Source organism: Muscardinus avellanarius (genome assembly GCF_963383645.1).
Source record: "Muscardinus avellanarius genome assembly, chromosome: 6".
NCBI classification, from domain to species: domain Eukaryota; kingdom Metazoa; phylum Chordata; class Mammalia; order Rodentia; family Gliridae; genus Muscardinus; species Muscardinus avellanarius.
This window is the reverse complement of record NC_137791.1, coordinates 71,793,911-71,815,023: the sequence shown is the minus strand read 5'-3', so window position 1 is coordinate 71,815,023 and position 21,113 is coordinate 71,793,911. Positions and strand designations below refer to the sequence as shown.

The window sequence follows — 21,113 nt, the reverse complement described above, 5'->3', positions numbered from 1 at the left end:
TCCCTTAAGTTCCACGTATTGTAAAACCAATACTTTTTTACATAATAGGAAATGGTCAATAAATATATGAAAAACTGTACAACATCATTAGTAATAATGGAGATGCAAATCAAAACTACACTGAGATTCCATCTCACTCCGATTAGAATGGCAATCATCAAGAATTCAAGCAACAACAATAGTGCTGGCAGGGATATGGGGAATAGGAACTCATACACTATGGGTGGGATTGCAAAATAGTGCAGTCACTATGGAGATCAGTGTGAAAATTCCTCAGAAAACTGAGATTAGATCTACCATATGATCTGATCTGGCTATTCTACTCCTGGGCATCTTTCCAAAGGGACTGAAATCAGAATATTATAGTGATACATGCATATCCATGTTTATAGCAGCACAATTCACAATAGCCAAATTCTGGAACCAACATAGGTATCTATCAAGATGAACGAATTATAATTTGGGGATATATACACAGTGGAATTTTTTTGTGTGTGATACTGGGGTTCCTGGAAGCCCTTCTACCTCCAGGCTACACTCCCAGACCTATTTTTACATTTTTACTTGGAAACAGGGTCTCCTAAGCCAGCTTGCACAGCTGGCTTCAAACCTGTGCGATCCTCCTGTCTCTGCCTCCCAAGCGCGGGGATTACAAGTGTGCGCCACCACGCCCGGCTACACAATGGAATTCTACTCAACAATAAACAAGAACAAAATTATGTCAATTACATGATAATAAATGGATCTGGAGAACATTACGTTAAGAGAGATTAGCCAGTCAGAGAAAGTGAAGGGTCATATGTCTTCTCTCACACGAGGAAGCTAGTGAGTAATCAGGATATAAGAGAAACTTTAGATAATGGAGGAGAAGACCAAAAGCAAGGGAGATGGTTAAGGGGAGGGAGAAGGAGAAAGAGCTAATGAAAAAGCACTTCCACTGACATTATGCACATATGAGAATATCAATGTCAACCTTAACTACACGTATGAGGAAGGAAAGGGAGTAGGGAGGGAATAGGGAATAGCATGTATGGGAAGCTCGCCAAGGGCTCTGTGCACGTATGTCACTATCACTCCAACTATATCATGATGTGAGACTACAGCGCACCAATAAAAGTACACATATAAAAATAATTTTAATTATCTTTTTACATTGTTATTTATGTGAGTGAAGATGTCAGAAGTACAGGGAGAGAATAGGGAAAGACATTCAGAGGGGGAAAAAAGTCCCCTTTCCTGCCCCTAAAAGATATAAATCTATAAAAATGGCATCTGAGTTTTAAAAGTGAACTTCCAACCTAGGGATCCTATTTTTATGAGTGTAGATATGGATTCCAGATGGAAGTTGAGGTTACGGTATGGAGACCAAAATTATACCAAGAGGAAGCAGGACATTTTGATACAAAACTAGAAAAAAAATCTATTTTTCATTGCCAAGGAACTTGTGGACCCGATGCTGAGAATTTTAAGCCATCCCTGGGATCCATTTGTCTCTGACCCTCACCCTATCTGTCACCCTAGTATGTCCATCACTTCTAACCTATCTCTGATCTGTGCCCCAGAGTGGGAGTCCCAGGGGACAGAATGAGCCTGGGGAAAAGGGTGAGCATATCGCTTTACATATAACTTTCAAATTTAAATGTCCAAAATTTATTGGTGTGCTGTGTCAGAAAACCCCTGCACAAAAAAATACGGAATCAAAATAGCTGAATCTCAGCTGGGTTAGTGGTACACGCTTGTAATCCCAGTTCTTGGGACCTGATAGAGGAGAATTGGGATTCAAGGACAGCCTCAGCTACTCAGTGAGGCCCTTTGCAACTTAGTGAGACCCTGTTTCAAACTAAAAAAATAAATAATAGGTCTGCCAGTGTACCTCAGAGGTAGAATGCCTCTGGGTTCAATTCCCAGTACTGCAAAAAATAAAACCTAAATATTTTGTGGGGAAAGCTACAAAAGCATTAAAGTATTAAGACACAAAGATATAAACATCAATGGACATAAAATAGGTGACATGAGACATTGTGGTGCTTGTCTAAAGAGTATTCCCTGATGCTTATCAACCCAACACACATCTTTCCCATGTCAACTTCAGCTAAACAGCATGGGGTGGAGAGGTCATAGAGGGTAAACCTGAGAAGAATTAGGCATATCCTGCAATAGTATGAGCTGAGCTTAAAATGTGCTCTGTACTAAGTTACATCATGTCTCAACACTTTCATTTTCTTCTGTAACACGTTAACAACTGCCTTATAGCGGGAGATACTCAGTAAATAATCCTTAATGAATGAATAAATTTATGTATCTACCAAAGAGGGTTTTAGGTTTTCCAAATTAAGGAATAAACTGATCTTTGGTCAAAAATAAGGACGAGAGTTGCTGTTGTTGTTGTTGTTGTTGTTGTTTATTATTATTATTATTATTATTATTATTATTATTATTATTATTATTATTTGGTGGTACTGGGGTTCTTGGAAACCCTTCTACTTCTGGGCTACACTCCCAGGCCTATTTTATATATTTATTTGGAAACAGCGTGTCCTAAGCCAGTGCGGCTGGCTTCGAACCTGTGAGATCCTCCTGTCTCCGCCTCCCAAGCATGGGGATTACAAGCCTGTGCTACCACACCCGGCAAGATGAGAGTTTTTAGAACTCTCTAAAGTGTTGTTTAAAACGGAGGTCTTGGAAGATTTACTATCATTGACTAAAGTGAACATTTTGATCCCCAGCTACCCATTAACACCTGATTTTAGTACAGAAGTGACTATAATAAACGAATCCTGCATATAAATATTTTTTCTCAACTCTTGGGAAAAGATAAAAAAGGACTGCTTTTTAAAACAAAATGGTCCCAGAATAACCTCACACTAATTGATATCTATGTACATAGCGAATCTATTTATTGAATAAACCTTTCTTGGGTTCTTGCTGCCTGTGAGGTACTGTTTTACTATTCCTATTGGAATCAATGATTGCTTCTCCATTGTAAGAGCTAATAGTTTAGGGAGAAGTTGGAACTATAAGTAAGTATTTAACATCTTGTGGGAGGAGAAAATAGAACACTAAAAGTAATGGTTTTAGTGTCAAACTGCCTGGATTCGGTCCTGGCTTCCACAACTGACACTGGAACAGCCCCAAGCATGTTTATTGATGCCTCAAGGCCTCAGTTTCATCATCCGTAAAATGATCATGATAATACTACTTACCCCAAAGGATTGCTGCAAAAAATCAAATGAGATAATTCACGTAAAGTGCTTCTCACAGAGTTGGGAGGGTGTAAATAGTTGATGAGTTGTATAATTGTTGCTAGGTGTTGCAAAGTTTAAGCATCCCTAGTCTGAAAATTCAAAATCAGAAATGTTCCAGAATCAGAAACATTTTGAGCACTGACATGATGCCTGAAGTGAAAACTTCCACATCTGACCTTGTGTGATGGGTAGCAGTCAAAAACAGGTTCACTCAAAATACTGTATAAAACTACCTTCAGGCTACATGTATAGGTACACATAAAACACAACTGATTTTCTTATTTAAACTTAGGTCTCATCCCTAAGATATCTCATTGTGTAAATGCAAATATTCCAAAATCTAAAAAAAAAAAAAAACCCCAAATCCAAAATACTCCTAGTCTGAAGCATTTCAGGATACTCAACCTGTACTAAATAAAAAATTCTATGAACCCAGGAAATAAAATCACAGGTCTTTCCTAGAGAAATCAAAAAATTAAAATCAAAGGAAGTGACAATGCGAGGGTTCTTTCCAAGAAAGAGTGAACGTTTTCTAGGCAGACAAGAGGGAAAAGGTGGTATTCCAGAAAGAGAAAACTGGACCGAGTCACCAAGTTATCAGATTCCACATTCAGGAGCAATTTGTCCAAGGTGTCCAGGTGCCAGCCTTCAAGCAGAGAATGAGGAGAAGAAGCTGGAGATAGTGGAAACGATTCCTCAAACTGTGTTGTGGCTGGTGACAATGGAAATCAGGGTGATTTCTCAGAAAAGTAAGGGAGATTCCACCTACCTCCAGTTAGAATGGCAGTCATCAAGAACACAAACAATAATAAATGCTGGCAAGGATGTGGGGAAATAGGAACTCATATACTGTTGATGGGGCTGCAAACTAGTAGAGCTACTATAGAGATCAGGGTGGAGGTTTCTCAGAAGATTGAAAATGGAACCACCATATGACCCACTATACCACGCTTTGGCTTTTTTTTTTTTTACAGGAATTAAAGTCAGAATATTATAGTGATACATTCATACCTACGTTTATAGCAGCACAATTCCCAATAGCCAAATTATAGAACCAGTCTAGCTGTACATCAACAGGTGAATGGATCCAAACTGTGGTTCATGTGCCCAGTGGAATTTGATGCAGCCATAAAGAATAGCAAAATAATGTCATTTGCAGGAAAAGGGATGGACTTGAGAATGTTATGCTAAGTGAGATTAGCTAGTCTCAGAAAGCAAATAGTTAGAGGTTTTCCCTCATCTTTGGAAGATAGAAGTTGGGATTAAAAAAAAGAACTCTCAGATAAAGAAGTGACAGAAGGTGCTTAAAAGGAAAGAGGGGGAGATTAAGATGTAATGAAAGTAACAGCTTAAATAATGCTATGTAAATGTATAAAATTATCAATACCAATTTTAATGACATGTACAGGGAAGGGGAAGGAGTAGGTGGGATCTGGAGGAAAACACACCAAGTGTTGTGTGCATTTATAATTCTATCACTGTAAACTTCAATATTATGTATAATTACAATGCATCAACAAAAGTATAAAAAGTAAAAAATTCATATTCCAAAAAGCTAAAAAATCCAAACTCTTAAATCTAAAACATTCCCGGTCCAAAACATTTCAGAAATAATAAATGCATCATAGAAAATGTGTTTAATTAAAAAAGAAAATTAAAGATTTACTTGGAATAAAATGAAAATTGCTCAGATTTTGTGTTTTTATTGGTGCATTGTAATCATACGTCTTGTTGAAATTCAGGTTGACAGAGGTATACATGCACACAGTAGTCACTGAGCCCTCCCCCAGTTCCCACCCAACTCCCCCCTCCCCTTCTCTCCATCCTCAGCATAGTGATAAGTTTCAACAAGTGTGTGTATGTACATCATGACATTGAGGTGTTTCTCTTTCCCCTCTCCCATCTCCCTCATTAGGTCTTCTTCTTCACTCAGTTAAGGTTTTTCCTCCTTTGTCCGGAGTCCCTCCTATGTCCCAGTTTCTCCCTAGCTTACGCATATGAGGGAGAATATCTGACCTTTCACTTTTTGTGACTGACTAATCTCACTTAGCTTAATGTTATTCAGCTCCATCCATTTCCCTGCAAATGACATAATTTTGCTCTTCTTTATGGCTGAGTAGAATTTAAGTAAGGGCTGACATAAGCTAATGTATTAGTCACTTGTGTGTATTCTGGAAAGTAACTCTAATGGTACTTTGAGAAGTGGAGTGGAGAGGGAAGGCATGTTGCTTTAAGGAAAGGGCGTGGCAGGACTTGCTGCAAAATTCCCAAGGAGGGGTAGGAAGCAAGGGAGGAGATGATGGAGACACTCCAGGGCTATTTCAAAGTGGAATCTATAGATCTTGACAGCTGGTTGGCTATGAGAAATAAAGGGGGAAATCAGAGATGATACTGAGGTTTCTACCTTAGAATGGAGAAGCCATTAACTCAGATGGTGAAATAGGAAAATAATGTTAGGGATACTGAAAAGGAATGTTAGGGATACCGAAAAGGAGGGAAAAAAAAAAAAAAAATATATATATATATATATATATATATATATATATATATATATGTATATATATGACACTAAAGTGGAAAAGGTCTCCAGTCAGTCAGCAACAGGGATCCTAGGCTCAGAAGAAACTTCATTATTTGAGACACAAATTGAATAAGTCTCCTTTGAACAGATGAGATTTCCCAGATATTTTTAGCATGTGAATGATACTATCAATGCCAAATATTGTGGCATAAAAAGTAAAGAAATATTGTCAAAGTAGTTTTTCTTTATATCAATAATATAATCAAAGCACCTCTTGATTTCCTCATCTTAAAACAGAAAAATAAGATTTATATAAGCAATTTATAATTTTTTTCTAAATAGTCTGCCCCATGAATGAAAAATAGATATGTAGAGGCTCAAATCATACCACCCCTGCCAAAAACAAACAAAGAAAAAGGTAGACAGATTAATCCATCATCTAACAGCATGTCTACACTTTGGTTTTCTTCTCCCATAACTCCTATCCTCATGAATTCTATTCTTTCTTCCTTCCCTCTAACTACAAAGCAAAACATGTCCCCTTATCTGTCTAAGGTTAACTCTGTGATTTGGCATCCAGAGTCTTCAATTTCTCAGGGACATTACTCAGTGGGTATCTCCCTTTCTCTTCTTAGATGCCTTCTCTTTCTTTTCCTATTGTCTTCTTTATAATAGTTTTTAAATGTACTTAAATGTCCCGTCTTAAGATAACTTTTCTCGACTCCATATCCCCAATCTAATTCCTATCATCTATATTCTTCCTTTTGAAATATACTTCCTTAAACAAACACACACACACACACACACACACACACACACACACACACTCTATCTGAAACTCACTGCAATACAGCTTCTATGACTAACACTTTGATCTCAATAAACCTGAAAAAAGACTATGGTACTAAGAAAACCCAAGAACACTGTACAATCAGCATTTTACCTCTCAGCAACAGTTTTGAGACTACCTCTTCTATTACTGATTTCACATTTTTATTGAGTTGACTTCTACAAATCACATATTTCTAGTTGTCTTTAAACCTCTATGATTTCTCAGTTGCCTTTGAAGTTCTTGGTCTTCTCCCAGGTTTTATATATTAACTATTCTCAAGACTCTTGTAAACTCTCTTTCTTTCAATTTGACACACCTTCTCTGGACAACCTCATCCATTCTCACCATTTCCATCATACTCGTAATGCATGGTCCTCTCATATCCATATATTCAGCCTGAAACACTTTCCTGAATTATAAATCTCATGTCCAGATGTCTGCTGTTCATCCTCACTAGGAGATTTCTCAGTAACCACAAAACTGACATGTACCAACCTGAATTTGACTTCTTCCTAACCTGTTAGTGGTTTTCTTCTTCCACTCTGTTAGTGGTTTCTGTCTCAGAATATAGCACCAATATCATGCCAGGATCCCATGTCAGAAATCTTTGAACTATCCTTAGCTACTTCTTCTCCCATCTATATAAACTATGATTATATTCTGCTGATTTTATCACCCAAATTTCCCATAATTATCACTGTCTATATTGTGAATTTGGTCACTACCATCTCCTGCCTATAGGATAGTAGGTATGTGTATATCTAGACTTCACACCCAAAGTCTTGTTTCAACTATACTTTGGCAATCAAGTGATCTTAAAATAAAAATCATGTTGTACATATCTACATTCTTACATTCAAGCCCTTTAAAATATTGTATTACCCTTAGAATAAATCTGAACTCGGTATGGTTATAATAGGCCCTCCATGATCAGTCTTCTTTCTGGCTCACTGGTCACTGTCTCCATGTTGAACTGTGATATCCAGACACTGAGCTTTAATGATTCTCCTCTTCCACATCAGTTCAGTCACACTTGCTATTCTTATGCCTCCACCTTGTCCTCATCTAGCCAAATCCCATTCATTCCTTGCATGAAGAGTTTCCTGGCCCCTGGATTAGATAAGGTACTTCTGGTATTATATCCAGTAAACTTCTAACTTAAAAAAATAATTATATCGTCCATCACAATTTTGCTAATTACTTTTTTAATGACCATCTCTAAGTTCTAGGAATACATGACTTGTTCACCAGGAAATTCTAGTGCATGTCACATAACAGGTGCTCAGTGGACACTTGTTCACTGAGATGAGTGAAAGTTCAGTCATGGAAACTAGCTATGCCAGTCTGATTTATGCATGACACAGAACCTGAAAAAGTAGTAAATAAGATGAATAACAGAATTGGGCTTATAAATTAACTTGACTGAGCAAATTTTTAAAAATGAACAGGAATATATAAAATGATACACGTTTCCACTTAAAGTATCATTTATATAAATATTAAACAGAGTCAAGTTTTAAGAGTAGCTTATGTGCACATGTACGAAGGCAAGGATTTCAAACTTGACATGGATGACAGAAGGATATGGCTTATAAATATAAACCAGTGATCTCTTACACTCTATTAGTAGAGAATTAATGCTACACTCATGAAAGGCTATCACCTGCCTTATCACAGCCTGCACCTCACACTGTGCATGACATATACCAAGTGTATCCACTAAGCTTTTTGAGCAAAGAGTGAGAGGTTCCATAGTATTTTATAGAAGAGTGCTACATCTGGAGAATGACACAATTCTTAACATTGATAACAAAGATCAGGCCCAAAACAAAATAAAGACAACCATAACAGTAGCAAATATAGCACTTAATATGTGTGGAGCATTGTTGTAAACACTTTATGTATATTAGTTCATACACAACATGAAGTAGGTGCAATTGTTCTTCTCATTTTACAAATGATAAAAGTGAGGTACTGATAGGTAATATACCCAGAGCAGAGTCACATATGTAGTTAGTGGAAGAGCCAGGCTTCAAAACCAGAGAAAGCCAGATCTCCATAGCCCAGGCTCTTGGAAATTAATCATGCCAATGTCCTGTTATAAATAATATAGAAAATCTTTAATTGAGGATTGGGTGGGAAGGAGATACAGAAGAAAGCATATTAACTGGCTTCATACTTAAAGAACTAAGTAGAAATCTAAGGAAGGCAGGCATGGGCTCAGTAAAACGAAAATCTTTCTAATTCTTTGGGTTGTCTCACCAGTGAACAATGAGGCTCATCAGGCTCCCTGTCAATAGATTATTCAGGGAGAGGCTAAAGGTCTATCTATAAAAAATATGAAAGGCAGTCCCACCCTGGGAAAAAGGTGAGACTAGAGACCGCTTAAAGTCTCTTTGTTCTATAAGATCTTTCATTTTAAAAATAATACATGGTCTTCATTCTCAAACAGCTCATAACTCAATGTAGAGAAGAAGGCAAACATAGCAGAACTCAACCAGGATAGAGGTTGCAGCGCTGTGTGCGTGCTCGCCACTATCACTGTGAATTATGATGTGAGACTACAACGCATCAATAAAAGTATATAAAGCAGGCAGATAAAACTATCAAATAATAAAATGGATGCTATTCAGAGGTCCTCACAGGACCTCTAAGTACTACCATCCACGCCTCCTTCTTCCAATCAAGCAACATTAGAAACAGAAGTAGCACAACAATATTATGGTATAAAATCCTAAAAAATGCCAACTAATATATCCAGGACAGATTAACTCTTTATGCACCTGGTTTTCCTTATCAATAGACAGTGTCAAAATTTTTGAGTTGTTTGGACTGTAAAATCATTTCTTCCCCTACATCACCCCCCAGAAGGGGAAGATTCAGTTAAAGTTGAGATTAAAGAGGTAGATAGAAGTGACCCATGGCCCAACAAGGCGAGGAATTAGCCACGCTGCTGTTGCAGGCAGTTTTGCTACGTGATGTATTACAGGGATATCTTCCATCAGATGCTAGTGAAGCTAATCCTTTTGCAAAGCATGACAGCTCCTCAAGCTTCACTGTGGTGAATCCAAACCAGATTTCTATGCTATATGATCAGCTTTCAAAATATAAAATCATTTTACTATTGTATTAGGTTTAAATTTATTAGATTTAAATTTGTGAATGAAAAGAGAGAGGCTGGCCATACAGTTCACATGACATGATTTTAGCTCTTCTGATGCTCAATTGGCATACTAAGATATCAGATGATAGTGAGATGGATATATACAGAACCAGGGATTCCCTATAACAAATGCTGCCAAATAATAACAGAGTTTCCCACATAGTTAAAGTGACCCATTCACATATTATCTCTGAATTAAAAAGGTTCATAACATGCCGTCAGAACATTCTCATTGGTACTATAGTTTTTCAGCTGAATATCATCAACTCTAAAGCCTTTCCTCTTCTGACAGACAGTATGCTGGAATTCTTGGATTACCACTTACGTTTTTGCAGTCAGACAAGGGTTTCTCACTGGCCAATGCACTGAAAATGGTGGTCTGAAAAATAGGAAAGTTGCAAAAACATTTAGCTGTCAAAGCATAAGGCTACTTGACTTCTCCTGTTCATTTCTAGTCCACAGAGGGCACTAGTACCTTGGATTGGAAATTGGTGACTTCACTGATTTCTCCAGACTTTAAAATGTATCCGCCCTTTCTCACTCCCAAAAGCTACTCCACCCACTTTGGAACATTCACTATGGACCCAAAGCCATGCAATAAGAAAAGGACTCCTATTCATCTTCATTTCACAAACAAGGTAACCAAAATATAATTGGAGTAATTGCCAAAGATCACAATCTTGGCTATTGTTAGGTCTGGAATCAAAGCCAAGTAGTCTGACTCCAGACCCACCTTCAACCAGTCATGATATTCTGTCTTAAAGAGATATGTGCAAAATGTTAAAGACTCAAATAACCCAAGCTTTTAAAGTGTCACCATTATTGGCCTGAATTGTAGAGAGCTTCTGTTTCTAAGATGTGTGAGTCTGAAGGAAAGTCCTGGGGATGGCCATCTCCTTCCCACTTTCTTTAGCATACTCATTCTCCCTGCAGTTGACTTCTTACATATTTATGTGTAGATTTGCTTGGCCTAATGAACCACTCAGGCAGAATTTGCATCCAAGACTACATTAGGATTCACATGCAGGCTTGTTCTTTTTAGAAAATCCCATGAACAGATACGTAGCAGTAGTCAGCCACACAAATGGTATTAAGATTTTTTTCCTCCAGTGAACTTTACTTTTTTCAGGAAGTTTCTCTACTCTTTCTTTAATTGCCAAACTAATATATATTTTTAATGAGTCAATCTCATTTGCGCCCTATCTTTCTGAGGAAACCAATAATAAAAAGAAAGTAGCCCAAAAAATGGCTTGAATAAATGCAAGAAAGATAATCTCAGACAAAACTGCAGTCTGTACCCTCAAAGTAGCATTTTAGAAGTTATGAAAGTGGAAAGGCAGACTCCCACACTATAGCATTAAAAAGGAGAGAAATAAAAGACTCCCAAGTGATGGTTTAAAACAATGCATCTATATTTAGCACATAGCTGTTGTCTATTGGCCACTTCATTTAACTAAATCAGGATTTTTCAATGTCAATCCTATGCATACTTGAGATCAGGTAATTCTTAGTTGTGAAGAGGCTGGGGTCATGTTATATGTTAGGATATTTGGCAGCATCTCTACCTTCTATATAACAGATGCCAATAAGACCATTCTACCCACCTCATTTGTGACAATCAAAAATATCTCCAGACATTGCCAAATGTATTCTGGAAGCAAAACTGCTCTCATCTGGGAACAAAGGGCCCAGAAGTTTCCAATTTGTTTTTTTTTGTTGCTGTTGTTTGTTTGTTTGTTTGTTTGTTTGTTTTTGGCTTACTACCACCTTTGGTACCCCCCCCCAAGAAATCGATCTTTTTTAAACAAACGAAAGAGGTAATGATAAATTTGTGTTTTTTGTGGGGGTTTTTTGTTGTTTTTTTTTGTTTGTTTATTTGTTTTTTGGTGGTACTTGGGTTCCTAGAAACCCTTCTACTTCCAGGTTATACTTCCAGACCTATTTTTATACTTTTATTTGGAAACAGGGTCTCTTAAGCCTGGCTTCAAACCTGAGCTATCCTCCTGTCCCCGCCTCCCAAGTGTGGGGATTACAACGTGGGCCACCACACCTGGCTTGTGTTCTTTTATATGTACTTATATTTCATTCTAGAACTTCCCACCCCGGGGAACTTATTACTCATTTTGGGAACCTCTGGAACTTCTAAAGGAACTCATTATAGAAATGATTCTGATTCTCTGACCAGTGCAACTAAGTTTTTTTCCAGGAAACAGAAGTCGGGTGGTAGTAATTTCTCCTTCTACTTCTGAATTTAAGTTTCTTTCTCTTCCCTAACTGGGAGTCAGATTCGGGGAATTGCCTCAATTCCAGCTACTGAAGATTCCATGGGAGGGCAACTCAAGGGACCATAATTGCATTTTTAACTAAGCTTAAGATACACCAGCACAGCCACCCTAGGGAGAGGAAATTAAGGCACATGTCTAAGAATTCAGACATTAGTGCTATATAGCCCAAGGGGAAATGATCTTCGAAATTAAACCATACCACACAACTTTCAAGAACAGTCTCGGGCAATCTGAGAAACATGTTTAGGGAAGAAATGAGGGTCAGAGATCGGTAAAGTGAGCTTTACCACCACCACCGACAAAAGTTAGACAAGTAGCTTTAAATGTTGTATTAGTAGAAAAGAATCACTTGTGCCTAAATAAAAGTATACAGTGAAATCTGAATACCTATAATCAGTGTGAAAGAGGGATAGCATGGATCAGTGATGGTCCATATCCTTAGTGTAGTGATTTTCTAAGGGAATTTTACTTACACGCTTGGCCAGCCTTGCTTCACTCCCTTCAAAAGACTTTAACTGGTATTCCAATTTCCTAATTGCAGCTATTGTGAATGACTTTAGGGGGCTTTCTAAACCTTCCAATAACATGTTCACTTTAATTACTGAAAATGAAAAACTCAAAACATGGTGATTTGCCCATGCTGTGACTGTCTGGATTACTGCACCAATATTTTTCTACTAAAGAGGAAATTCCTAGTGAGTCAACTCCAGCAAAGTTTGCATTTATGGTGTTACCACAGGAGCACAAGCACAATAAAACACGGTGTCTTTTAAATTCCTAAATCCTAACCCTATTAGTAGGGTGACCACCATGGACGAACAATATTATACATAGATACTTTTAGCAATTTCCACAAGTAAATGTAGAAATGTAAGGCCTACTTTTGCCCATTTTTTTTACTGATGCCTGAAATTTCACTTAGAGGAGCTCTGTTTTTAGCAAAAGGTCTTGAATCATGAAAGATAATTCGTGAGAGGACTACGGTTTAGGAGTCAGAATAGAGGAAAACTAGAGATTTTGTGTTTTATGCCTTATTGGTCTCTTACTCTTTAATGGTAGTGAGTCTATCAGATTCTTTTAAAAAGTTAATTTTTGAACTTTGGAGATTTTTTTGTTTTTTAATAAATTCAAAAGCAGAGTTTGATAGGAAAAAATGAGAATATAGGTTATGAGGACATTGGGCACTCACAGTGATAAAAATGGAACTAAAGACATAGGTCTCAGGTTAGATTTCCTAAAAAGAAGGCTGTGAGATGGAAGTTAGCATGTGAGAGTTTTCTTAGGAAGTGCTCTTGGGTCAGGATGGAGCAGAGGAAGAAGCTGGGCTGTGTTGCAACTCAAGTTCCCAGCCAACTAAAGGGGAGCACTGAAGCTAGGGTAGACTCATCCCTAGATAGGATGAGACAAAGGGCTGCCCTGGAAAAGCAGTAGGTAGGTGGGCAACATGACTCTTTGCAGCCAAGGACAATTTCCTGAGAAAGCTGAGAGCAGAGGCCAGTCATCTTGAAGCACTCCTAGAAGCAGGGAAATATGTGTGGTACATGGCTAAGTCCATTATGATATACTTCACTTTGACACACTTTTACCTAGGACACATCTTGGCCATGGCTTATTGACTTTAGTTGATCATGACTCCTTATTATAACTAAAATCCCCTGGTCTTTTATGATAGTATTTTTTTTACAACAAAGCAATGGACCACTTGCTTAGGAATATAGGCCCTTGAGATATCTCCTTATGAACTTAAGATAGATCATGAGTCTTGTGGTCTCAAATTCATGATGAAATGATGAAACACATACTCATTTTCTTTTAAATCATGAGATTCCTTGGGAAAAAAAGGAGCCTTGGGTTAATCAAGTAGATTGTTTGATTTTATCAAACACACAATGAATATAAATGTACTTTAGCCCTCCATTCTCTAATGAAAGAGCTGAATAATATGGTCAGGTATTGATTATCTACTAATGTAGAGAGTTTTGTAGGTATATTATTCAGGGTTCTCCCTAGAAATGGAATCAACAAGATATATAAGAGGAGGTTTATTGACTCACACAATTAAGTAAGAACATCAGTAAGAACAGATCGTCTTTACTCAAGTCTTCTGATTCTAATACATTCTCACAGACATACTCAGAAATAATGTTGTACCAATTAATGGGGCATCCCCTCACCCAGCCAAGTTGACACATGAAATTAACCATCACCACAGGTGACCTACAATATTACAACTGTAAAATACATTTACATTTGACCACAAGACATATTAATGGTTAATTTAGAAGACTTAGGTGCATAAATATGGCTTCTCTAGATTTACATTAATAACCATTTGTAGAATATTCTAAGTGGGCAGAAAGGCAAAAGTGAGCCAGATGGAAAAATAATTTGGGATGGAAAACTGATCCTATAATAAGTCCTCAATGAGAGACCTTACAGATGGAAGATCAATAAATGATGGTTCATCTAGTTCATCCTAAAAAAGAAACTTCTGGAAGGATAACTGCTTATCTGATTCTGGATGGGAATGTTCTGCAAAGTGACTGAATACTGATAAGAGACTTAGACAGTCTATACTTCTTCATACAGAAGAGTTTACCTTTGAGAATTATTACAGTGTTTATTCCCTTTAAATTAGGAGTAGAAAAGGAAACTAGGTTAATTATAACTCTACTGAGCCCATTTTTGCCACTTAATATCTATAGATAAGATATTTTAAAATAGCAAACATAGAACACTTTATTAAATTGGAATGGCTTAAGCATTGGATTATAAAAATTAAGGAATTCAGAAACCAAATCTCTTAGATGGCAATATTTTGAAACTTTATTTCAAGGATTCCATTTATTCATGGGTCTCTGTGTGTGGCCATGCTTTTTACTCTTACACAAATATCACTGGACAGAGGCTAGCTAATTCTGATGAATGGGGGAATTGAGAGCTAAGAGCCATTTAAAGGAATGATGTCTGCATAAAGCATCTCCATTTGCTAGCTCCAGTTTGCACCACACACACTGGATGATTTCTTACTCATTGGTAGATGTCAGACCTACTCACTAGACCTACTTATATTACTAACAATCTGGAAGTCTCCTACATTGAAATTGATGAGCCCCCAAAGTCCACACTACTTGGTTGCTTTCTTAGACAGTTGAGTAGGCTGAATCTAGGGTTTCTTGACAAAGTATGAGTTTCCTTTTTGTCTTCATGCTTCAGTGGACTTGTATTGATACATATACACTGAAACAGTGATACCCTCCAGGCAAAGTATGGCATTCACATTTATTTTTATAACTGCACAATTATAAAACACCAACCAAAGGAAAAAATTATACACGCAAATAAATTATAAAATTACAGTGTTTTCTTATAGTCCGTGAATACTGAAAATTTCAATTAGCCAAGTGAAAAGCCATTGAATGTGCCAGCAGGATTTATATCCCAGACTAATGACCATCATCTGCATCCTATTTAGCTAATGAAGGCTTGGAACACTTGTGGATAATTAAGGGAAGCTGATGGGAGGAAATTTGAACCGTGGAAAGATCAAATCTATTTATGTCTGCATTTAAAACTAAACATACCTAATAGTTCACTCAATCAAAGCCTAATGTTTGTTCATCTGGGATAAGATAGATATTTATCTGGGATAAGACAGTTGCCAGATTAGCTCCAAAATATCAAATTTATTCCTCATTCATTCATTCAATATATATTTATTTGACACCTACCATGTGTCTCTGCCCTTATGGACCAGCATGACAGCACCATAATCCTAATGTTTTTACAAACAAGTTCCCTCCATGACCTTAAATAAAGGCATACCTGTGGTTTTCACTTTACCCAAGTAGCTATCTTCTGCCTATCCACTGTCACAGATATAGCATGGCTGAAGCTCAGGAGCATGATGGGGAAAGTACAGGGTATAAGATGGGCACCTGGCTTCTTCTAAGACCTGGCAAAGTACCTCAGAGCAGCCCCCAGACTCAATAATATGTGGATGTTCATGTTAGGAAGACTGAGGCTATTAAAAGGATCTGAAACAGGAAGCACACTAAGAGGAACTTGAAAACTTCACTACGTAGCTTCCTAGTTGTTCCATTCAACAGTAACTATCACACTATGTTGGGATCCCCTTAAAACTCTGGGCCTCACTATCCTCTGATAAATTTTGTTTAGTAGAGGTGATGCTTGAAGGACCTGCAATTTCAGGATCTATGCCTATGCTAAAAAATGGAACACACAACTGACAGGCATGTTATAGAAATTTAACTAATGGTGACATCTTAATCTTAGGTTTATACATCTGGGTCTTTCAGAAGCCCTTTCCCATCTTAAAGGAAGCCCAAGTGAAAAACATCAGCAAAATCAGAGCCTACACATGCCCAGCTAGACATAACATTGAGCCACTAGAGCTCCAACTTTGGCATGATAATCAACTAGAGAACTTGTTAAACACAAATGCTTGCCCCAGATGCAGAGGTTCTGATTTAGAAGGCACAGGGTAGGGCCCAAGAATTTGCATATCTAGAATATTCTCAGAAAAGTTTGATGCTCTTGGTCCAAAAATTAACTGTACCTTGAGAACCACTAATCTAGCTATACCCAGAGAAAGTTAACACCAATGACAACTATGTCTTTATTACCTCACCAGAGAAGAAAATGTCTCTGGAATTTCAAAAGCATATTTTATTTATTTATTTATTTATTCATTTATTTATTTATTTTGGTGGTACTGGGGTTCCTGGAAACCCTTCTACCCCCGGGCTACACTCTCAGACACCTATTTTTTTATATTTTTATTTGGAAACAGGGTCTCTTAAGCCAGCAAGGCTGGCTTCAAACCTGCGTGATACTCCTGTCTCCACCTCCCAAGCGCGGGGATTACAAGCGTGTGCCACCACGCCCGGCTTGCTCAAGACTTTTTAACTATTAAGCCACTTCAGTCATTGGCTTCAGAAGTATTTTGTACAGTAGACTGTGCTCTGAAACCTGTGTTTGGGATCATCAGAGCATGATATGAAATTCAGTTTAAAATGAACAAAATAAGGTTATTCTAGTCTCAAAATATCAATATCTTGAATAAGTTAATACTAATTTACTCTTACTCAGTAACACTTATAAAAGCCAAAGAGCCTCTCCATTCATAGTGAATAATATAAAAGACATCATGAGAGTGTTCTTGAAAGGACCAGGTAGAAGAGAGACTGAGACAAACATGTACAGATCCATGGTCAGCAGTGACTTCAGACTATACACAGAAAATCCTGTGGGAAGAAACGTGTTACTCTTCAGCACTCACTCCCCTTCCTGCAAAGGAATTTCCACCAGGATCAGTGCCTTGTGACAGACAACCTCCCAGAGGCTGTGACTCTACAGAGGACAGAGGAATTCACAGTTTACAAATCACACAGAAGAGAAACAACAAGACCTGGATGGTATTGTCCCTAACAGTCCCCCACCAGAACCACACCAAAATGAACCCAGTCCTTTGCTGGACCCTCACCCAGACTGTGGCAAGGAGAATCCCAGGAGATAAGGGGACACTGAGCGTGAGGGGTAGGGGAGGAGTAGCTGTCAGGACGCATTTCACGCACTTCAGGACAGTGTTTGAATGTGAACAATTAGTGCCAGGAGGAGAGAACAGAGCAGCAAAGAGCCTCCAAGAAGACACAAAAAGCAACATTTTCAGATAAAAGACTTTGAGTGTTGACGTGCTCCATCCCACAAAGCCGAAGGCCAAATCTTTCCCTAAAGCCATCAACATTAATAGAACAAACCAGGCAAAAGGCCCCTGCTCAGGGTCCAGGCCATTGTCCTTTTCAGAACAGAGTATGCTAATCTGACATAGTAAGTGCTAAAGGGAAGATGGGTTGAAGGAATTGGGGCAAAAAAGAAAGGCAAGAATATTTTTGTAAATTTTGACCTTAAAAATAGAAAAATCTATACTCAAACACTCCATATATTAGCATTTACAATTTTTTAGTTATAAGCTTTGGTGTCTTGAATAACAGGATTGTACCAATGTTATTAAAGTATTTTTACTCAATATTTAGTTATTTAAATCCTTAAGATCCCGCTGTACCTTATACAAACTGTTTACTAGAACTTACCACAGGTGGTTATCTTCTGCCTTGCACTGTAAGTTCAAGTCCGAAGTCTGACTCTTAATCATTTTTCTACTCTACAGGGTAGTTCAGGAATGGACATAGGGAGAACACAGGCGAGACTTTATAAATGCTTGGTAAATATATAGTGAATAAGGCAAGGGCAGCAAGAAGAAGGAGGAGGTACTAAAGAGGAAGGCAAGGAGAGACAAGGACACCATCATAGTGGAAAAGACTTATGAATTGAATTGTGTCCCCCCAAAAAAGAGGCTGATGTCCTAATCCCCAATGCCTCTGAATGTGACCTTATTTGAAAATAGGGTTTTTGCAGATGACCCAGTTTAGGCAAGGCAATTAGAGTTCTAACCCAATATGGCTGACATCGTTATTAAAAAGGGAAAACTGGGAACACACACATCAAAGGAGGTGAAGATGACTGTGTAGTGATGCAGCTACAAGACTGTGGCCACCACTGGGAGTGAGGAAGAGTCAGAACAGACTAAACAGAGCCCTAGAGGGAGCGAACCCTCCCTGCTGACACCTTGAGTTTGTACTTCCAGGCTCCAGAACTGTGAGATGACTGTTTCAAGCCACCCAATTTGTGGTACATTTTAGAGCAGTCCTAGAAAACCAATATGGGCAGTATGCAAGCATCTCTGTTTTTTAACTTATTGGTGCATTGTAATCATACCTCCTGATGAAGTACACTTGGTGGAAGCATGCACGCACACACACAACGTTCATTTAGCCCTTCTCAGTCCTCATTCCATCCTCTCCCCTCTCCCTCCTTCTCGTGTTCAGCATAGCGATTGACTTTGATAAGCTTGTGAATATACATCATGTGCATTAGGATGTTTCCTTCTTCCCCTCTCCCATCTTCCTGGTTAGGTTGCCTCTTTTACTCATCTAAGGTTTCTTCTCCTTTGTCTGGAATCTCCCATATGTCCCATTTTTCTCCCTGTCTTCTGCATATTAGGGAGAACATCCAACTTTTTACTTTTTGTGACTAATCTCACTTAGCATGTTTTCCAATCCATCCATTTCCCTGAAAATGACATAATTTTCTTCTTCTTTATGGCCGAGCAAAACTCCATTGTGGCTGGGCGTGGTGCCCCACACTTATAATCCCAGTGCTTGGGAGGCTGAGACAGGAGGATCGCACAGGTTCGAAACCAGCCTCAGCTACTGAGTGAAGCACTCAGCAACTTAGTGAGACCCTGTTTCCAAATAAAATATAAAATAGGTCTGGGAGTATAGCCCAGGAGTAGAAAGTCACTGGGTTCCACCCCCAGTACCACCAAAAAATAAAAAAATATAAATAAATAAATAACTCCATTGTGTATATATCTCATAGTTTTATAATCTATTTATCCATTGATGGACATCTTGGCTGGTTCCAGAGTTTGTCAATTGTGAATTGTGCAGCTATAAACATAGATACATATGCATTAGTCTGGTAGTTTGGTTTACATTCTTTTGGGTAATTTAGTGGTGGGCAAACTTGTCTTATGAAGAGCCAGATAGTAAATATTTCAGCGTGTGAGGACCATAAAGTCTCTGTCACAGCTCAACCGTGCCGTAGCATTTTGAAAGAAATAAACATGTAAATGGGAAAGTGTGGCTATGTTCCAATAAAAATTTATTTTATGGACATAAGTTTGAATTTCATATAATTTTCTTGTGTCATGAAATATGTTTTGCTTTTCCCCCAACTATCTAAAAACGTGAAAGCCACTCATCCTTCTGAAACAAGGTGATGAACCAGATTTGAGCAGCAAGATACGGTTTGTCTAGCCTGAGCATAAATCTAGGAAACAGGAAAACCTGGTTTTAGTCCTGGTTTTACCAATGGTTCGTGTAAGCTTGATTAAACCACTGGCTTCAGTCTTCAAAAAAGCATAACAAGTTTTTTTTCTTGTGATTACATAAATTTAAAAAATTATATACCTTAAAATTCGTTGTACATTGTAACAATATTGATACCTTGCTATATTTTTGCTGTGTCTTACTCTCCCAGAAACAAATGTTACCATAAAGGTCAGAAGGATAATCAGTTGAGTCTGAGTCATGGAGTCAGGGCAGGTGATAAGAAACACATTAGTAGCTTCATCACTCACACCTATGGATGGGATCTGTAAAGAGGACAAGATGCACATCACACATAGCTGTGGGCAGGCAGAGACCCTTCAGAGGTAAACAGCAATTCTAAGGGCAAATGTTTGTCTTCTAGGGTCACCTTTGGCCCTGGGCTACTGCTGAATCAAGAATTTCTACTTTTCGGAAATGCTTTGGAGTAGGACAGGCCTGCTGCTAAGAGGCCGTATTAAACAAACATTTATCATCCACTAAAGCTCCTTTGGCCATCTTGAGCCCATTTCTATGATGCCAACAGCTGACAAAGCCATAAATACTGCCCTGCATGCAGAACGTCTCCACGCTCATCGCTGTGAGGAATTGGAACGCTGCCACTGTGCTCTGGAGGGGGCTGGACGTGAGTGGAGAGCTCTAGCTCTTCAGGCCTGGCACAAAGCAGAGCCAAAGAAAGTACCAAGGAGCAGAGAAGACAGCTCACAGGAGGAAACAGGATTTGCTAAAAGAGCAGGAAGCAGGAGGCCTCCCTAGTACTGAGTTAATGCCCTTGAGAAGCACCACACGGCCTTCCAACCTACTCGCATGACCAACACAGTCCTAAGTCTCAAGAAAGTAGGGGTTTTCTCCAAATTAATTGTTCCAGTTCTCCTTCATCCCTAAAAGTGTGTGTGTCCTTGATGTGTACAGAAGTGTTGTCAAGTTTGAAGTAGATGAGAGTCCATATCCTGGATAATATCCACCCTGTTGCCTGTTTTCCCATCTCCTCCACCCTGACACATCATCACTAGCAGCTTCCAAAAGAACAAAATAAGCTGAGGTTGCTGAGTAGCTCAAAGCAACTTTCTAAAATATACTCACATAAAAGCATG

The 21,113-nt window shown here is 38.3% G+C and overlaps 1 protein-coding gene across 2 annotated transcripts in view; it reads right to left on the bottom strand.

Annotated features, from left to right (window-relative positions):
* The window catches only part of RASGEF1B (RasGEF domain family member 1B), a gene marked incomplete at both ends in the record, with an annotated part of 588,531 nt that overhangs the window by 372,987 nt on the left and 194,431 nt on the right, over nt 1–21,113 (bottom strand). For both annotated transcript variants that reach the window (XM_080697454.1, XM_080697455.1), the window contains one exon: nt 10,087–10,140. In XM_080697454.1, the coding sequence (XP_080553580.1) occupies nt 10,087–10,140 (54 nt within the window). The remainder of the gene's footprint in view (nt 1–10,086; nt 10,141–21,113) is intronic.